This window comes from Balaenoptera borealis, assembly GCF_965194805.1.
Source record: "Balaenoptera borealis genome assembly, chromosome: 1".
NCBI lineage: Eukaryota > Metazoa > Chordata > Mammalia > Artiodactyla > Balaenopteridae > Balaenoptera > Balaenoptera borealis.
In genome coordinates, this window is record NC_138860.1 from 141559276 (window position 1) to 141580487 (window position 21212).

At 36.1% G+C, this 21212-nt stretch overlaps 1 protein-coding gene across 6 annotated transcripts in view; it reads left to right on the plus strand.

Annotated features, from left to right (window-relative positions):
- The first annotated feature begins 687 nt into the window (after positions 1–687).
- Positions 688–21212, plus strand: part of TM2D1 (TM2 domain containing 1) — a 141545-nt gene continuing 121020 nt past the window's right edge. For 2 of the 6 annotated variants that reach the window (XR_014235457.1, XR_014235458.1), the window contains exons 1-3: positions 697–909; positions 2847–2920; positions 13178–13286. Coding sequence is in view for 4 of the 6 variants with exons in the window: in XM_082359348.1 (XP_082215474.1) it covers positions 728–909; positions 2847–2920; positions 13178–13286 (365 nt within the window). In the remaining 2 variants the exon portion in view is untranslated. Of the gene's footprint in view, positions 910–2846; positions 2921–13177; positions 13287–21212 lie in introns of all 6 variants that reach the window. The other 4 variants (XM_082359348.1, XM_082359349.1, XM_082359347.1 and 1 more) reach the window with 4 other exon arrangements.

Here is a 21212-nt window from a genome sequence, read left to right on the forward strand (position 1 = left end):
ATTACTTTAGAATACATAGAAATTTAGAAAGAAGAGATGGAGGAAAAAACCCTCCAATCTTTCACTTAGTTTAGTCGTAAACTCTTTGGTCTACTCTTGTTTTAGGCCCTTTCCTTCACCTAAATTTTCACTGTTAAAAATAAAAGTGTAAAAATGAATAAATTAAAAAATATATATATAATTTTTTTAAAGAAAAAAATTAGAAGAAAAAAGGTGTAATGCTTATTTTTGTGATACAGTCCTCAAGATCAATTTGTACCAGCCTTCCAAAAAGTTCTTCTCTAAGACAACAAGGAGGCCATCATATCATAGTAAGAGCACAGTTTCTGAAATGGGGCAAACATCAATTCTATTCCAACTCAGTAACTAAGGCCAACATGTTCTTTAGCGTCTTTGAATCTGGTTCGTTATCTGTAAACCCAAATCCTACCAGACTAACAGAGATAATGTTTGTAAAGGGTTTATCAAATTGCCGGGCGCCGCTGGCACTTTTGCTGATGGAAAAGCCACAGCAGGATTAGCTCGGGAGGAAGCCGTGGACGGACGTCAGCTGATTCTCCAAGCGAGCTGCCTCCTGATTCTCAAAGACCAATCGAAGCTCTCCCAGGTGATTCTGCAGGCCTAGAGGGATGACCTGCCTCCAACGGATGCACGGTCCCTTTAAGAGCCTCACTCCCGCTGCCGCCAGACTCCCGGCTTCGCCTAGGCGAAGGCGGAACCGGAAGTTATGGGGGACGCGCCGGTCCCCAGCATGGCGGCCTCTCGGGTCTCCGGGCCAGTTGCTTCCGAGACTGCTGCTGCTCGGCTCCTGGCCGCCCTGTGGGTCGTGTCAGTAACCACGGGACCTTGGGGAGCTGCCGCCGGCGGTAGCGAAGAATCACTTAAGTGCGAGGACCTCAAAGTGGGACAATATCCTCTGTGAGGAGCCCCCCCCACCATGGGGCGAGGTAGATTCGGGGTCGAGAGTGGGTCGCGGCTCTCAACACGGGCTAAGGTTGTACTGAAAGGAAAGGTGACCTGTGTCCTTTAATGACCGAGGGACCCCAGGCGGTGAAGAGAGATGTGGGGCTGGGACGGACAGAGGCTATCCTGTGTGATTTCCTTGGGATTTTACTGATCGTTGACGCTTCCTCTTGTGATCCCCCTTTCTTTTTTAAAAATTCATTTTTTTAACCGGTGGGTTTATTTGTTCAAACACGTAGATACTGAAGTATGTTGGGCCATGTTTGTAAGCACTGGAATTAAGTTAAAAGGTTGATAGACCCTACCCTGGAAATTTGCTGACTTCGGGGAAGACAAGTACAGTAGTTAATAACGATATAGCCATGTTGCCCATTTATCGTTAACTTTACATTTATTACCTTATACTCTCTCGACCTACATGAGATCCCAGACTGCAAGGGGGCAAATTCCTGCTCCACTTTGTAACCGTGGACAAATTATTTGAACTCTGTTTTATCATGAGTAAAAATATAGATAACAGTGCTACCAACTTAAAGGTCTGTTGTGATAAATTAGTACAGGTAAGTCACTTAGAACAATGCCTGGCACATAGTAGGGGCTATATGTGTTAGCTGCTTGTTTACTGATGAGAAAACTGAGGCTGGAGGAGTTAAGTAGATCTGTTCATTGCAGCAGCTCTGATAAAGGGAGGAGGATATGAAATGGGAGTTACATTCAAATTAAAATAGGTACTTTTGTGCAAAATTAGACAGTTTCATACAAATTGTAGACCAGAAAAATTAATAGAAGCCGGAGATATAAGAAAGATTCTATGAGAGGAAATCTTAAAATTAAGAAAATTGGATGGTATTTTTAGGAGTTGAGGAGAGGCCGCCATTATTCAATTTTTAGAGAATAGCTCTAATTTGCTGATTACCATTATGCTAGGAGTTTGAGAATCACTGACCTAGTAAGTTGAGTCCCTTTCTTGGCAAAAATGTCAGGGTGATTCTTTCTAATAAAATAATTGAGCAGTATGAAGAGTTGTGCTTTTTGAAACTTAGAAGTGGCTGAGCATACAAGATGATGTTAACTGGAAAATGTTTTTCCTGGCATAAAGATGAGATTTCCAATAGTGATTCAAAAACCCTAAAGAGGTGTCAGACTGTGTCTCCAGAGACATCCTGTGAGTACCTTACTTATCTCATATTAGTGTCAATAAAATATTTAGGAAACAGAACCCCGACCCCAAGTGTTGTGAACATCTATGAGAAGATAATTATTATATCCATTTACAGAAGCCTAAAATCCTGTTGGAGAGACCATGTAGACCCACCTAAAACAGCCGTCTTCCTCGCAGTCTGATGGGAAGCACCCCCGGCTTGGAATCAGGAAATCTGATTTTACTACCTATCACTCATACCACTTCGGATAAATCACTCAAACCTTGAGCATCAGTTTGCTTCAGTAATGTGGGGATAATAGTATCTACATCCCAGGGTTATTTGTGTTACATGAAATTATGTATATGGTAATACTTGGGGCCTGTGAATAATTTCAGTCAGATATCTGGTAACTGATTTTTTTAACCTCAAGTTCTCTTATAATAATTTGGTAAAGATTTTTATTTTCATTTTTTTTGTGTGCTTTGTGCTTAAACCCTGACTGATGTTCTATAAGCATAGCACCCTCTGCTAGAGTTTTTAATACAATTTTCCTGTAATAAATTAATATTCAGGTATTATTTAGTGACACTAAAAGTATACCTGTGCTTGTTGACTTGGACAAACTAACATCCTCTTTTCACATGTGAATATAAGCATAAGTATATAAGATGACACGTTAAAGACAAGATGATAATGTTTTGTATTGGAATGTAGTTCATATTTCCTTAACTTTTCTACATATATTTGTAAAGATCCAAAAATAAATGATGCTACACAAGAACCAGTTAACTGTACAAACTACACAGCTCATGGTAAGACTTCCAGAAATATGTTTTTTAAAATAATTTTTAAAACATTATTTCATAGGTGAATGTGTGATCACTAACAGTAATTAATAAATGTGTTTTTTCTTGATTTACAACATTATTATTATTCAGTTTCCAGAACAACTTAATATTGGAGAACTGGCTAGGGGTTGTTAATATTTAATTTAAAAAATAATCCTATTCTATTAATTATATAAACTGAGAAGATTTTATTTTCATTCATTTTTTAAAAAACCTTTGGAATCAGTTTATATAGCTTTCTTGTTGCCCTTTATTTATCAAGTTATGTTTTACAAAGATGTTTCTTTAGACTTTTAATTACTCAAAGAACTTGAAATGAGACTTTTAGTCCAATAAGGTACAGTGAGGAGCTATATCACCCATATCATGCACTTCTAAAATATACTTAGGTACATCCTAAGTATGAAAACAATATGGTAAGGATTTTAAGTGTGCATCAGTATTTTCTTAGACGTTTTGATAATGGATAACACCCTCAACCTAATGATTTGGGGGAGCTTCTGTTATTCCAAAAAATACGTAACGCTAGATAAAAATAAGTTGTTTAGCCTTCTAAAGGGTTATATGTTGGAAAGGAGGCAGATAGATGTATGTTGGAGCTATTTGGATTTGGCATTCTTATATGACATGGTACATAATGATGGTCAATACCTAGTATTATTTTGAGAAAAAAACACCTATTGAATATATACTGATTGTTTTATTGTTTAGACAGGAAATAAGACAATAATTGATGTTTTCTTTATAAATGAAAGCTACTAAACAGATTCATTATGGAAATCAGATTAAAAGGATTTTTTTAACTGCAAAAAACTTTCAGTTTTTCAAAAGTATCTTATAATCAAATAACTGACCTCTTGATTATGAATTTGTATATATTTTTAAAAGATCTCCCTTCTCTTTTTTATCTCTTTATATTTTGACACACTGTTAGCCCCATTCTAGGCAGCAGAGATATTTGAAAGTAAATCGTGTTAAACTTTTATAACAGACGTTTTGCTAGTATTCTGGAGTAATGAAATTTTATCATATAAACAGTAGTAGGTTATATATATATGAGTTTTATAGTAAATATTGCTCAATATGTGTACATTTATTTAATTTAGATGTGTTAGACTTAAAGGAGCTTTGCATGGAATCCCCTCCTTTTTAAATTGCTTTATAAGTATATTCTGATTTGCCTGTGTTACAGTTCAGTCTTTTGTATTGTGCTCTCAGAATACAGAGAATAGTGTTAACACACATAAAGAAGAATGAGCTTTCAGATACTCAACCACGTATATGAAATATGTTGGAAATCTGTGAGTACTGTTGTGACTGAGGTCACTTTAAACTAGGAATCAGGCAGCCAGCCATCTCAAAAAAGCCTTTTCTAGTCTGCAGAATTCTTTGTAGGTATGAGGATTTTGAAGGAAATTATACAACTGAAAAGAATAGTTTCTGACCAAAAAGAGCTCTGCCCTCCAGTTAGGTGTCTCTTTTGTAAGATAAGTTTGAATCCACTTAAGTAATTATTGCTAAATAAGTTTATAAACAACTACAAAATCAAATGATCAGACTGCTAGGAAGTATAAAAGGACTTGGAGGTGTTATGGTCACATCATGACCTGTCAGGTAAGTTATCATAGATGATGTAAGTGGAGAGCTGCAGAAAAATAAAAGGAAGGCTTTCTATATACAGGAATGGCATGGTTATTCATTTGGAGAGAATAAACCATAAGTGCCTAACAATCTGGAAACACATATAAAATGTTAAAAATTAATAAATAGATGACTTTAGATTATTATTATGACTTTAAAAAGAAAATAAAGTTTCTGAGACAAATATGAATTACAGGGCTTCTGCATGTGGATTATAATTTATGCATGACCCAGAAGTGTTCAGCCAAGATCTGGGAGAGGTTCTACCAGCCCAGCCCTCATGAGGCTATGTCTGTCCACAGGATGCTTTTTTTAATTGTCCTTTTTAAAACACGCAAGACTAGTGGAGTGGCTGTGGTGAGTCACTTCTGAGTGCTGATCAGAGAGGACATCAAAATGACCCTTGAAACATGCTTTTTGGTCCTGACATAGGACTATATTAGAGTTGTGAAAAGTGTGATCTCTCTCGTTTCTCTAGCCAAAATTTTTCTTCTGTTTTTTTGAGTATATGAAGGACTATTGCAGAATCCTCAAACTAAGTTTAATTTTCTTAAACTATACTTTTTAGTAAGGAATGAGTAGGTGGAATGTTTTAGAGAGGGGAGTTTGGAGGTAGAGAGTAAGAATTGGGACCAAAGGCAAAGGAGATTCAACTATGACAATAAACTGTTGTGGTCTTAAAATGGTTACCAGTTAGCCCAATACCAGTTAACATGCATCTTTATTTATTGAGAAATTATTTGTAATAGTTTAATAATTAAATTAAAATAATTAAATGGATCAAAACAACTAACAGTGAACATTTATATTATAAACTATTATTGAGAAATTTATTTATTGAGAAGTTATTATATGGCAGGCTTCTGCTAAATGGTATAGATAGATGATACATAAAAGAAGACAATCTCTGCCCTCAAGGAGTGTTCTGTCTAGAATGTATATATACATAAAAACATATATAAGCAAGTGTTTTTAATTTTCTGATCAGTGAAATACAAAAGTATTTAAACTCCATTTCCAGAAATTTTGCTCTGGTCCTTTGGCAGAAGGTCTTTTTTATTAAGATGTTATTGAAATATATTTACAGAAAAGTACACTTAAATATAACTCAAATAAATTTTCACAAACTGAACACACCTATGAATGCTTCCAGATTAAGAAACAACCTTATCAACATGCTACGACTCTGCCCCATGCTCTCTTATAGCCACTCCCCTGCCTTAATGATAATTATTATCCTAACTTCTAATAGCATAAATTAGTTATGCAAAGAGTGTGTTATTTTTAAACTTTTTATTTGGAGATAATTTCAAGCTTACAGAAAAATTGCAAGAATAGTACAATATGGGTGTACAATAGTACACCCACCCATACACCGTCTCCCCAGATTCACCCATTGTTAAACATTATCCTTCTGGCTTTATCATTGTGCACTCATGCATGCTCTCTGTCTCTCTCTGAATTTGTGTATATATGTTTTGTCCCTAAATATGTTTGTGTGTGTTTTCTAAGAATAGAGATATTCTCCTGACATAGCCACAGTTCAGTTGTAAACTTGAGTAAATTCAGTATTAATGCATGTACTTTACCATCCACATTCTGATTTTGTCAAATGACCCAAATAAAGCCTTTATAGCATTTTCCCCCAGTACAGGATCCCAAGGTCAGGTTTTGCCTTTAGTTTTCCTTAACTTGGAATATTTCCACAGCTTTGTCTTTAATGATACTGATAAGTTTGAAGACTACAGTCCCCTTTATTTTAATAGAATGTTCCTCATTTGGGATTGTCTGATATTTCCTTACAACTAGATTTAGGTTCTGCATCCCAGGATGGAAAACTACGTAAGTGATGGCGTGTCCTCTGCATCTCACAGCTGAGGGACATGATATCTATCTGCCTCTCATTGATGATGTTAAGTGTTGATCACTCAGACTTTTCAGTTAAATATTTTTTCCTTTGCAACTAATAAACGGTCTTTGGGGAGACTCATTTAGACCATGCAAATATCCTATCCCTCATCAAAAATTTCCCCTAGACTTAGCAACCATGATGATTCTACCCCGAATCATTCAATTTTTTTTTTTTTCCTTTGGCTATGCTGCAAGGCATGCGGGATCTTAGTTCCCTGACCAGGAGTCGAACCCGTGCCCCCTGCAGTGGAAGCACGGAGTTTTAACCACTGGACGACCAGGGAAGTCCTCCGAATCATTCTTTACTGTGATAGTTACAAAATGATGATTTTCCAGCTCCAGCACTTCCAGAGGAGAGGTGTCTTTTAACACTAGAAATATGAAGATAGGGTTGGCTCTTACCAACTTTATCTTTTGCTTTCACCCGAATTCTAGATTGACACATTTAATTATCCGGTCATTATGCAGTATAACCTGTTACAGAAATCATAAATAAAAGAGTCTGACCCTTTTATTTGACAGATCAGATCAGAGTGCAGAGGCATGATGTTAACTGGAGTAGGATCCCAAACCACCTCCTCTCTAGGTCAGTCCATTTTACTGTGATGAAACTTCATTGATTATTTTATTTCTAGTTTAGCTTTTTCGTATTTAAAAAACGGTGCTGCTTTTTATAATTGAGAAATAACAGTGTACCATGCTTAAATTGATGCCATCTAAATCCTAGACATTGACCAGAGCCAAACATTTTGCAAGAAAACTGCAAATGGAATAGTTTTCAAGCTTGTAGCATGTTGCTTAATTTTGTCAACTAGTTAACATTTATTGGAAACTGGCTTCCTTAATCTCATCATATTGATTTATTTTTGCTTGTTCCTGATATCAGTGTAAGCATGGCATTATCATGGTATAATGAAAAGAGTACTGATTAAAAGTGGTGAGTTAGTCTAGGACTTGTAGAATATTACCAATTTATGACACTTTGGTGAGCTCATTTAATTTCTTGGAACCTCAGTTTTTCTGTTTGTAAAAGGAAAAAAAGAAAAAAGGAGCATATTACTAGTTCTGCCTACTTAATAGTTTTTTTTTTTTAAATAAGGGTCGGGCTTCCCTGGTGGTGCAGTGGTTAAGAGTCCACCTGCCAATGCAGGGGACACGGGTTCGAGTTCTGGTTCGGGAAGATCCCACATGCCGCGGAGCAGTTAAGTCCGTGTGCCACAACTACTGAACCTGCACTCTAGAGCCTGCAAGCCACAGCTACTAAGCCCACGGGCCACAATTACTGAAGCCCGCGCACCTAGAGCCCACGCACCACAATGAAGAGCAGCCCCCACTCGCCGCAACTAGAGAAAGCCCGCGCACAGCAACGAAGACCCAGTGCAGCCAAAAAGGAAGGAAGGAAGGAAAGAAGGACTCCTTTAAAAAAAATAAATTAAATAAGGGTCAAATGAAATTATAAAATATGTAAAAATGAATAAACTCTAGGGTTGTAGGCATCTATTGAATAGATTAATTTCATTTCACAAAATTATTAAATTTACATCCACTCACATGTTATATTCATTCCTCATGTCAGGTTCATTCTCTTAGTCTTCTCAGTGTTGAAGTTCTCTAATATCCTAGAGTAAGGAAGTTGAACACTTCCTCTAGCCAAGCATCATGCTTTACATACCATATGCTTTTAATACGTGTATAATAGCAATACAAGGGTCTTAGTCCCATTTCACAGATTACAAAACAAGGTCCAGTGAGGTTTCGCAACTGGCCCAAAAGAACATACTAGTTAAGTGACAGAGTTTGGACTTAAACACAGATTCGTCCCATTCTAAAGTATTGCTTTTTGGAGCTTTCTATCAGTTGAAACAAATCGGATCAGTCTCAATGTTTCTCTTTAATATTTTCTCATGTTATCTCACTATACTGGGAGCAGCAGCTCATCCATCCTCATTAAAGTACATAATTTTCATCCCTTGAAATAATTAGCTCATACTTCTGTCAGACTTCTCTAGAATTACTGTAGCAATGTGGTTTCCCCTTCACTCTGGTACTTCCACTATTTGTATCTTTCCTGAGGTTCTAAGCCTAGAACATTGGGCATTTTTCTCTCCTTTATCTGTCTCATTAAATACAAAGCAGCTCATATTGAATACAAATCATTTCTTATATTAGAAATGATACAATAGCATTGAAAACTAAAATTGTCAAAATATAGGAGTTTGAACAATTAATAGTATCCAACCAAAAAATAGAAAGGTACGATTTAGTTTTTAATATTTTTATGAAGCATTTTTACAACTCACCTATAAATGTTTGATCTTTCAAAATTTTGTACAGGAACCTGTAATCTCAAAAAACAGTACATTTCTGTTAGGCAAGGTGCATTGGACAGTAACCCCAATGGGAATCATAATTATAGTGTTTTGTATTGCAACTATCTCTTTAAGATCTGATTTTAGATAGTCTGCAGGAAGATCTAACAAGGCTATAAGGCAAGAAAGTGACAGCTTCAAACAGCAAGTACAAGGTAGTAATACATTTAGAGGAAAAGTATCCAAAATTTAGTAATAGAATTCTGTTTTATTGCACAATTTTCCAATCCAGAACTTACTACTTTGAGGATTTGAAAAAAAATTAAGGGTGTTATTTGAAGAAAAACTTGTGTCTATCTATAGATCTTCCTGCAGGTCACTTCTTTGTGGAGGTGGAATGGTCCTCACCAAGGCAAAAAACTTTAATTTTTTTAAACCAGACATTGCTTTGACTTATTTACATGTCTGATGCCTTAACTGGAGTACATGTAGTCCTGGGGGGTGGACAAAACTTTCCAAGAGGTAAACAGATATAGATGAATTAGTTTTCTAGGGCTGTTAGTAACAGTGTTACAAACTGGATGGCCTAAAACAGTAGACCTTTACTGTCTCTGGAGGCTAGAAGTCTGAAATCAAGGTGTTGGCAAGGCCATGTTCCCTCTCAAACTCTGGGTAGAATTTTTTGTTTCCTCTTTCGAGCTGCTAGGGGTGGCCGGCAATCCTTGGCATTCCTCGGATTGCAACCTAATCAATCCTAGTTTCTCTCTCTTTTTAAAATTTTTTTGGCCATGCTGCGTAGCTTGTGAGATATTAGTTCCCGACCAGGGAGTGAACCTGGGCCCTCGGCAGTGAAAGCCTCGAGTCCTAACCACTGGACCACCAGGAAATGCCCCACATTAGTCTAATCTCTGCTTCTGTCTTCACATTGCTTCTGCCTATATGTCTTCACATCATCTTCTCCCTGTGTATGTTCAATTTTCCCTTTTTTAAGGATACCAGTCTTATTGCATTAGGGCCCACCCTAATAACCTCATCTTAACTTGGTTAAATTTGCAAAGACTCTATTTCTAAGCAAGGTCACATTCTGAGGTACTGAGGGTTAGGACTTCAACATATCTTTTTGGGAGGGTACAATTCAGCCCACAGTGTGTCTAAAATAATCAATTTCCAGATCCTCAGTTTTTATATGTGTATTTTTTCCTACAATTGATGTAAAATTTCTGAATTTTAAAGAAGAGCCCTTTCATATTCTTGGTTGGATCATAATGGCTATCAAATTGCTGTGGTATTTAGATTCCATTTTAAAGAATGCTATAATATTTCAATACTAAGGGCAGTATTTACAGTATGTTGGAAATAATATTTTTCCCAACAATTTAAATCCATGGTGAAAAATTTTAGATGTCAAGTTAAAAATGTGTGAGGGAGTATATGGTTTTAAAAAATTATTTTAGGGAGTGTGTGAGCCACAGTTTTTGAAGACCACTGATCTACAGCAGTTTTTCAACCTTAGTACTGTTAATGTTTGGGACTAGATAATTCTTTATTGTGAGGAGGCTGTCTTGTGCATTGTAGGATGTTTAGGAGCATCCCTGGCCTCTACCCACTAGATGCCAGTAGCAGCTTCCCAGTAGTGACAACCAAAAATGTTTCCAGACATTGCCAAATGTCCCCTGGAAAGCAAAATTACTTTCCATCATTCCTTCATCATAGAAATAGAGCATACTGATCTCCTTTCAGTTGGTAACATAGAATATATATTAGCATTTCAAATGTTTTTTTTTAATATAATTTTATTTATTTATTTATTTATTTATGGCTGTGTTGGGTCTTCGTTTCTGTGCGAGGGCTTTCTCTAGTTGCGGCAAGTGGGGGCCACTCTTCATCGTGGTGCGTGGGCCTCTCACTATTGCGGCCTCTCTTGTTGCGGAGCACAGGCTCCAGACGCGCAGGCTCAGCAATTGTGGCTCACGGGCCTAGTCGCTCCGTGGCATGTGGGATCTTCCCAGACCAGGGCTCGAACCCATGTCCCCTGCACTGGCAGGCAGATTCTCAACCACTGCGCCACCAGGGAAGCCCCCAAACATATGTTAATCTCAGTTTTGAGTTGTCTACTTACTATATAGCTCCAGTCAAAAGCATGACCTAAGATGGCAGATTGAGAGATATAACTTAAGGGACATGATAATAATTCATTCATAAAAGTCAGTACATTTTATCCGTATGTCAAGGCAGATGGCAAAACAGCTACATATAAATCGTGTGTTAACTTTTGCCCTATCTCTGTAGATCTTAACATTATAAGCTCTTGCTTATGTCTGGAGTCAGTGTGAGAAATGGCTATGTGGAAAACCTCTGTTGTTTTAATTAAAAGTTCTAATTGAGGACCTTCTCTATTACATTCTCTTACCCTTGTGTCATGAACCAAACCAAATTCCCACAGTGGTTTAGAGGTGAATTGGTATGCTTTCTTTCAGTTATATCACAGTAGCTCTGTAAAGCTTTTTGCCTTAACTACCAGGAACCTCTGAGCTAAATTTGTGGTCAGTTATACTGTCTTCCCTTAGTTGTTTCCCAGTATAATTATTTCTTCACTCTCTCTCTTCCCTTAATTTTATTACTTTTTTTCTTGTTTAAGTGGTTCTCAGTTGTATTGAATCTATCTATGCCTTTTAGCATAAGCACCTCCTTGTGTTGGAAATGTAAATACATTAAATAAATAAAATTTATGGGACGGTATAGTTTGAACTATCAGTAACACACAGAAGGGTGCAAAGTCATTATAGAGTTTTTTTCCTGGCCTCATTCTCTCAGTGTACTACTCTGGCATAAAAAAGGACAGTGATTTGTTGGAAATCTTAAGATGATTATAGACAGAAAATAAATACAATTTTTCTCTCATAATAAAACTCTGGAGTCTGTGTTTTTTTGTTTGTTTGTTTGTTTTACACTATTAGACCAAGTTCTGTTTTCATTTTCTCAAAAAAAAAAAAAACCACTGTATTGTTGCTAAACATAGAGATAAGCATTTACTGTAACTAGCTTAAAAACATTAGTACCTTATAGTCAGAAACAGTGAAGGAGGAAAAGGCACTAACATTTATTGAATGCCTACTAAATGCTGTGCCTTACACTAGGTATTTTGTATCACATTTAATCCCCACAATAGTCTTATTATGATCTTAGTGCTATTTTTATCTATAAGGAATCCAAGGTTCTGAAACAGGCAATGCACAGATAGGTCATTCTCATTCCGAAGTTCTAGTTTTTTTTTTTTCATAAATTTATTTATTTATTTTTGTCTGCGTTGGGTCTTTGTTGCTGCGCGTGGGCTTTCCCAGTTGCGGTGAGCGGGGGCTACTTTTTGTTGCAATATGCGGGCTTATCATTGCGGTGGCTTCTCTTGTTGCGGGGCATGGACTCTCAGCACATGGGCTTCAGTAGTTGTGGCACGTGGGCTCAGTAGTTGTGGCTCGCGGGCTCTAGAGCGCAGGCTCAGTAGTTGTGGCGCATGGGCTTAGTTGCTCTGCGGCATGTGGGATTTTCCCGGACCAGGGATTGAACCCATGTCCCCTGCATTGGCAGGTGGATTCTTAACCACTGCACCACCAGGAAAGTCCCCAGAATTCTAGCTCTTTACATGATGAGCCATAAAGACTTCAGGACAGTGCTGGCCTAGCACATAGTAAGCTCTGTAAGTGTTACTGCCTCTTATTATCATGTCATTTGGGGTATGAATAATGATCAAAATTACTAAATGCTGAGATAATACACTACATCAAATCCTAGAGGGAAATAGAGAAACAAAAACCAAATTCTATACATTTAGAATAAATGAAAGTAATTTATTTAGAATAGATAAAGAGGAATCTTAGTTTATTGTAGCCATCATCTATAAGAACTTTATAAACTGAAAATATAAAATCAGATTATGTTAAATTTAATGAATTACCTAATGAGATACCAACAAAAATTCGAGAAGTATTCTTTATTCTAGAGATGAAGTAAAGGATAGTAATGTGCAATTCTTCCCTTGTTACCTTTGTCAGAGGCAGGAGGTTGAACTTGATGGGTCATGCATCTAACTCAGTGTGGCAATTGTTATGCTTTTGTGTTGAGACTACTCTATCATATTATCTGCATCTTGTACGTGTGTGTGTGTGTGTGTGTATATATATATATATATGTATATAAAATGTAGCTTTTCCTATCTAAATTAAAGTATATCATGTTATATTGGGAGGTGGTTTGTTTTAACATTATATTTTCTTGTGTGTATTGCTAGCTTTAGGAAAAAACATAATTACATACTTTTCCACAAGAAAAAAAATAATGGATTTTTTCTTTTTTCTGCCTTTAGTTCCATGTTTTCCAGCACCTAACATAACTTGTAAGGATTCTGGTGGCAATGAAACACATTTTACTGGAAACGAAATTGGTTTTCTCAAGCCCATATCTTGCCGAAATGTGTAAGTACCTACCTTACTGAAGCTAAATTTTCAGATTACTTGCCTATGTTGTATCTTGACTGAATGGAGTGAAGAGGAAAAGAGTTAATTTGTAAGGAGAATCCTGCACTAATATAATTTTTATCTTTTTGCTTTTGTCAGAAAATCTCTATTTTAAGTGTGCGTATTGTTATATAAATGCAGTTTACCAACCAAGTAAAGCTCAGTAGTTCACTATGTGGGATAAATAGAATGAATGGCTTCATGCCATGTCAGTTCAGCCAGTTTTTGCTACCAAATGGCTTATGAAAAAATTCTGTTTTCAAAATTTGGGGGCTTTCTCGAGCGCAAATAACGGATTGTGTACCTATAGTATTAAAAGAATGGTAATTAGTAATCATTTGCATTTTGAAACTTGGTTTCATTATTTGTAATAGGTTTGGATGATAAATGGTAATGTTAAACAGAATTCAAAAGTTAGTTTGGTATATTAAGACAAATGGTTTTATTTTGTTGGGAGTATTCTTTGTTTAAAGGACTTTTAAGTTTGCTATTTATTTTTGCTCCAGTAAAGCTAACAGTTTATTCTTATATTTATGCTTTGTCCTGAAAGCATGATTTAATTTTACCCGTTTTTATTAATTGTTGGCATTATATTTTTACCTTTTACTGTACGTTATTGCATTTTATATGATGGCACCTATTTTGCAGTTATATCAAAAAACAACCACTATTTGACTGTTTCTGTAAGTTCTATTAGAATTCTTAGAAATTACTATTAGAGTCTTTTTTTCTTTGACCCTACTTCACTGAGTTAATGAGGGGCTTTAAATTCTATCTTGCTGTGTAATCCAATCACTTTAAGCTTCTTGGGTTCCAAGATTGCTCATAAGTAAAGTCAAAATTGTTAAAGGGAATTATTTCCAAAGTACTTAGATATGGTTTAGTCAGTTTTTAGATTTATAGATTGATGTTTCCAAATGACAAATAATTTGTTAAGTGTTGGTCCAAGGTTATAATACAACAACTAAGAAAATCATCCATTAAGAACAGCTACCATTCAGGTTGGACGTTGCAGGTTCATATTACCTATAATGGTTACACCACAATGATCTGCCACTTAATTTCCAAGTTAACTCTGATTTTTCTCTTACTGTCTCTGAGTAGATTAGGCTCAATGCAACTGAGCTGTACTAATCATGCTCACAAGACATTGATGTCAATTGTGATAGGAAATATAACTATCAAGGAAACTAGATACTCCAAGTCTACTGGCCAACTTATTCCCCTCCTGTCGTAAAGTCTACAATTCCAAAATAGAATTTGCTTGATGAGCATTGAATCAGAACAAGGGGAGTTAGATTGATAGATAATTTTAATGATAAGTCACAAAAGTAACATAACCTGATATATCACTTTCCTTTATCAGGATATTCAGCATATGCCTACCAAACAGCCAGCTGCTAGTTAGCTACTGAGTAAAGACTCACTGACAAATTCTTAATTCATTGAGTGTCCCTTTTCCAGTTTACATATCTTCCTTCTCCTGTTGGCATATCCTTTTATAATATTGATACTTGACTAGAACTCCATCTCAGTGTTGCAGATATAGCCATTCTATAATGTATTCTTCAGCAACTGAAGTCTAGTAACTACGTCTGATTGGTCACCGAGTCACACACCTATTTGTACTGGCCATCTGCATTAGTTGGAGCAGCCTGTTGTAACAAATGTCTTAAGAATTTCAGTGACTGAACACAGTAAATGTTATTTCTCACTCACATCACAGTCCAATTTGTATTGCCTTGGAGGTCTGGGTGGGGTGAAGGGAGTGGTAGTTGCTCCGTGCAATCATGCGGGGTCTTGTGCTTTCACCTTGTAGCTTTGCTTCCTCTAGTCCTTAGAGTCCTTTCCATTCAGCCAGCAGATGGAAAGTGGAGAAAGAACCCCTGCAGGAATGTTTTATTGGCCAGACATAAAATGATGGCATACATCACTTCTGTCCTCATTCCATTGGCCAAAACTAAGTGATGGCTGCACTTAACTGCAAAGTAAGCTACAGTATATACAAAGGCATATCTCAGAGATATCGTGAGTTTGGTTGCAGGCCAGTGCAATAAAGCAAGTCACATGAATCATTTGGTTTCCCTGTGTACATAAAAGTTATGTTTATACTATATGTAGTCTATTAAGTGTGCGATAGCATTGTGTCTAAGAAAACCATACCTTAATTTTAAAATAATGCTGTTGGAAAAATGGTGCCGATAGACTTGCTTGATGCAGGGTTGCCACAAACCTTCGACTTGTAAAAAACGCAGTTTATCTGTAAAGCACAATAATGCAAAGCACACCAAACAAGGTCTGCCTGTAGTTTAGTTGTATGTCCATGAGAAAAAGAGAAATGATTTGGTAAACAATTAGACAAATCTCTTCTACACCACCAGTTTTTAGATTATCCTTTAGGATGATTTATTTATGTAGGTAACTGCTTTTCTAATTTCATTCCCCTTACCAGCCAAGCTTTTTGAGAGGCTTGTTTCTATAATATTTATCTTTTATGAATTTTTCAGTCTAATGCAGTATGGCTTTTGGCCATACTGAAATTCGCCAGCCATCTTTGTTGCTATATCAAATGGATATTTATAGTCCATATCTTAATCCTTCTACAGCATTTGGCATTCCCTTTTCTTAAAACACTTTCTTTCCTTGACTTCCAGTATAAAACACACTTCTATTTCTTTTGATTCCTATTCCTTTCCTTCTTCCTTAAATCTTGATATTCCCAAGATGATGTCCTTGGTCCTTTTCTCTGCTTCATTCATCCACCCCTTTGGTTTCTCTCACCATCTTTATATAAAGGTCCTTTCCTTCAAATCATTTCCTCCTTTGTATTAGTGAATGCAGCTGTTCTACCCAGTTTCTTAAGCAGAAACTTTTGGAGTCATTCTCCTATTCTCTCATTCCCCACATTTCTTCTGGCTGCTTCTGCCTTCTTAGTATTTCCCAATTTTGTTTCCTTTTCTCTCCCACTGCTACTATCCAGTAGGTTATAGCTTGAGTTTCTACAGAGTCTCCCAATTTATTTCTCTACTTCTAGTCTGGTGACCCATTACCATGTAGATGGGGCACTACTGCCCTCAATGTAAAATCTGATGTTCTTATAATATTAGATGCATAGACAGAATCTCTGGGTTGTTTACCATCTCCCCTAACTCCCTGAAAATGTCCTGATTGTGAGTCAATGCAAAAAACAGGATCGTAAGCAGGAGACCGACATGATCAGATTTGACTTTAAAATGATAACTCCAGCTACCTTTTTATTTCTTTACTCCTCTTTGCAGCAACTCCTTGAAAGAGTTATCTAATACTTCTTTTCTTTAATTTTTTCCAACTTTTTTTTTTAATTGAGTTAACATAGGTTTGTAACATTATATAAGTTTCATGTGTACATTATAATTCAACTTCTGTATACACTGCAGGGTGCTTCTCACCACATCTAGTTTCCATCCATCATCATACAATTGATCCCTTTTACCCATTTCGCCTACCTCCCACCCCCCTTCACCTCTGTGTCTACCAGTCTGTTCTCAGTTTCTATGTGTTTGTTTTTATGTTATTTTTTGTTGTTCATTTACTTTTTTATTTATATTCCACATATGAGTGAAATCATATGGTATTTGTCATATTTGTCTTTCTCCATCTGACTTATTTAACTTAGCACATGGCACTTAGCACATAGACCTTAAGGTCTATGCATGTTGTCACAAGTAGCAAGATTTTGTCTTTTTTTTTTTAATGGCTGACTAGTATTCTTGTATATATATACACCATATCTTCTTTATCCACTCATTCATTGGTGGGCACTTAGGTTGTTTCCATATCTTGGCTGTTGTTAATAATGCTGCAGTGAACATTGGGATGCATATATCTTTTTGAATTAGTGTTTTCTTATTCTTTGGATAAATACCCAGAAGTGGAATAGCTGGATCATATGGTAGTTTTCTCCATACTGTTTTTCTTTTCTTTTCTTTTTTTTTAAAATAAATTTATTTATTTATTTATTTATTTATTTATTTATTTATTTATGGCTGGGTTGGGTCTTCATTGCTGCATGGGCTTTTTCTAGTTGTGGCGAGCAGGGGCTACTCTTCGTTGCGGTGCATGGGCTTCTCATTGCGGTGGCTTCTCTTGTTGTGAAGCACGGCCTCTAAGTGCATGGGCTTCAGTAGTCGTGGCACACGGGCTCAGTAGTTGTGGCTCACGGGCTCAGTAGTTGTGGCTCGCAGGCTCTAGAGTGCAGGCTCAGTAGTTGTGGCACATGGGCTTAGTTGCTCCGCAGCATGTGGGATCTTCCCGGACCAGGGCTCAAACCTGTGTCCCCTTCATTGGCAGGCGGATTCTTAACCACTGCACCACCAGGGAAGTCCGTCCATACTGTTTTTCATAGTGGCTGCTCTAATTTACATTTCCACCAACAATATATGAGGGTTCCCTTTTCTCCACATCCTCTCCAACATCTTGTTTTTTCTTGTTTTTATGATAATAGCCATTCTAATGTGTGAGGTGATATCTCATTGTTTTCATTTGCATCTCTCTGATGATTGAACATCTTTTCAAGTGCCTGTTGGCCATGTCTTAAATGGAAAAATGTCTGTTCAGATCCTCTGTCCATTTTTTAATCAGGTTGCTTGTTTTGTTGTTATTGAGTTGTATGATAGGAATTGCACTGAATCTGTAAATTGCTTTAGGTAATGTGTATTTTAACAATGTTAATTCTTCCAATCCATGAGCATGGGATATTTTTACATTTCATCTGTAAATTGCTTTAGGTAATGTGTATTTTAACAATGTTAATTCTTCCAATCCATGAGCATGGGATATTTTTACATTTCTTTGTGTTTTCTTCAGTTTATTTCAATAATGTCTTATAGTTTTTAGTATACAGGTCTTTCATCTCCTTGGTTAAATTTATTCCTAGGTATTTTATTATTTTTGTTGCAATTATAAATGGGATTGTTTTCTTAATTTCTTTTTCTGCTAGTTTGTTAGCGTATAGAAACACAACAGATTTTTGTATATTGATTTTTTTACCCTGCTGTTTTACTGTATTTGTTTATTATTTCTAATAGTTTTTGGTGGAGTCTTTAGGGTTTTCTATATATAAAATTATGTCATCCACAAATAGTGACAGTTTTACCTCTTCCTTGCCTTTTATTTTTTTCTTGCCTAATTGCTCTGGCTAGGACTTCCAGTATGTTGAATAAGAGTGATGAGAGTGGACATACTTGTCTTGTTCCTGATCTTAGAGGGATAGCTTTCAATTTGTCACTGTTGAATATGATGATAGCTGTGGGTTTGTTACATATGGCCTTTACTATGTAGAGGTACATTCCTTCTGTACTCATTTTATTGAAAGTTTTTATCATAAATGGATTTTGAATCTTGCCAAATGTTTTTCTGCATCTTTTGAGGTGATCATATGATTTTTATTCATTTTGTTAATATGGTGTATCACATTGATTGATTTGTGGATGAATCATCCTTGCATCCCTGCAATAAATCCCATTTGATTATGGTGTATAATCCTTTTAATGTATTGTTGTATTCGGTTTACTAATATTTTGTTAGGGATGTTTGCATCTATGTTCATCAGAGATATTGGGCTGTAATTTTCTCCTCTTGTGGTGTCCTTGTCTGGTTTTGGTAATGCTGGTTTTGTAAAATGAGTTAGGAAGCGTCCCCTCCTCTTCAATTTTTTGGAAGAGGTTGAGAAAGATAGGTATTAAATCTTTGAATGTTTGGTAGAATTCACCAGTGAAGCCATCTGGTCCTGGACTTTTGTTTTGGGGGAGGTTTTTGGTTAATGTTTCATCTCTTTACTAGTGATAGGTCTATTCAGATTTTCTATTTCTTACTGATTCAGTCTTGGAAAGTGGTATGATTCTAAGAATTTATCCATTTCTTCTAAGTTGTCCAATTTACTGGCATACAGCCATTCATAGTAGTCACTTATAATCCTTCATGTTTCTTTGGTATCCATTGTAACTTCTCCTCTTTCATTTCTGATTTTATTTATCTGAGTTGTCTTTTTTTTTTGTTGTGAGTCTAGCTGAAGGCTTGTCAACTTTGTTTATCTTTTCAGAGAACCAGCTCTTAGTTTCATTGATCTTTTCTATTTTCTTTTTAGTCTCTATTTCATTTATTTCCACTCTGATTTTTATTTTTTCCTTCCTTCTACTGACTTTGGGCTTTATTTTTCTCCTTATTCTAGTTACTTTAGGTGTATGGTTACATTATTTGTGGTTTTTCTTGTTTCCTGAGGTAGACCTGTATTTCTATAAACTGTCCTCTTAGTACTGATTTTGCAGTGTGTCCCTTAGTTTTTCAGTATGTCATATTTTCATTTTCATTTCTCTTCAGGTACTTTAAAAATTTCTTTAATTTTTTTCATTGATGCATTAGTTGTTCAGTAGCATGTTGTTTAGTTTCCACATATTTGTGATTTCTCCAGCTTTCTTCTTATAATTGATTTCTAGTTTCATACCATTGTGGTCAGAAAAGATGCTTGATATGATTTCAGTTTTCTTAAGTGTATTGAGACTTGTTTTGTGTCCCAGCATATGGTTTATCCTTGAGAACATTCTGTGTACACTTAAGAAGTATGTGTATTCTGCAGATTTTGAATGGAATGTTCTGTATACATACATCTGTTATTAAGTCTCTTTGGTCTAGTGTTTCATTTAAGGCCGACTTTCCCTTCTTCTCTTTCTGTCTAGATGATCTATCTATTGATGTACAGGGGGTGTTAAAGTTCCCTACTCTTATTATGTTGCTGTCAGTTTCTCCCTTTAGGTCTGTTAATAATGCTTTATATATATTTTGGTGCTATTTTGTTAGGTACATATATATTAATAAATGTTATGTCTTCTTGATGGGTTGTACCCTTTATCATTAGTATATAATGTCCATCCTTGCCTCTTATTAACTTTTTTGGTTTGAAGTCTGTTTTGTCTGATGTGAGTATGGCTACACCTGCTTTCTTTTGGCTGCCATTTGCTTAGAGTATCATTTTGCAGCCCTTTACTTTGCACTTATATTTATCTTTAGAACTGAGATGTGTCTCCTGGAGGCAGCATATAGTTGGGTCTTATTTTTTAATCCATCCAGCCACTCTGTGTCTTTTGATTGGTGAATTCAATCCATTTACATTTATTGTGATTTTTTTTTTTTTTGGCCACGCCCTGCAGCATGTGTGATCTTAGTTCCCCAACCTGGGATCAAACCCATGCCCCCTGAAGTGGAAACGTGGAGTCTTAACCACTGGACCACCAGGAAAGTCCCCGTTTAGTGTGATTATTGATATATGAGGACTTGGTATTGACATTTTATCTTTTCTTTTCTGGTTGTTCTATAGTTCCATTGTTTCTTTTTCCTTGCATTTCTGTCTGCTGTTTTAGTTTGGTGGTTTTCTATGTTTTTCTCAGTTTTCTCTTTTTTTATGTTTTGTGTCTCTGCACTAGATTTTTGTTTTGTGGTTATCATGAGGTTTGTATAAATGTTTTAAAGATAAAATAGTCCTTTTTCTGCTGGTAGTATCTTATCCTAATATGCCTGTACGGGTTCCTTCCTTTTCCTCTTCTCCTTTTATGTTTTTGTTGTCACAAATATGTCTCAACACAAAATGCTGTGAGTTTGTTACCAAATTGACATAGCTGTAGTTATTTTTAGTGCTTTTTTTCACCCTTTAACCTTTGCTGTAATTAAGTGTTTAACAACCTATTCTGATATACAGTTGCAATTTTCTGATTCTGTCTATTTATTACCTTACTCAAAGTTTTGTGTACTTTTGCCTTTTCATTACAGGTAGAAGAGCTGCTGTCAACATTTTTTGTTAGGCAGGTCTAGTGGTGATAAACGCCTCAACTTTTTTTTGTCTGGGAATGCCTT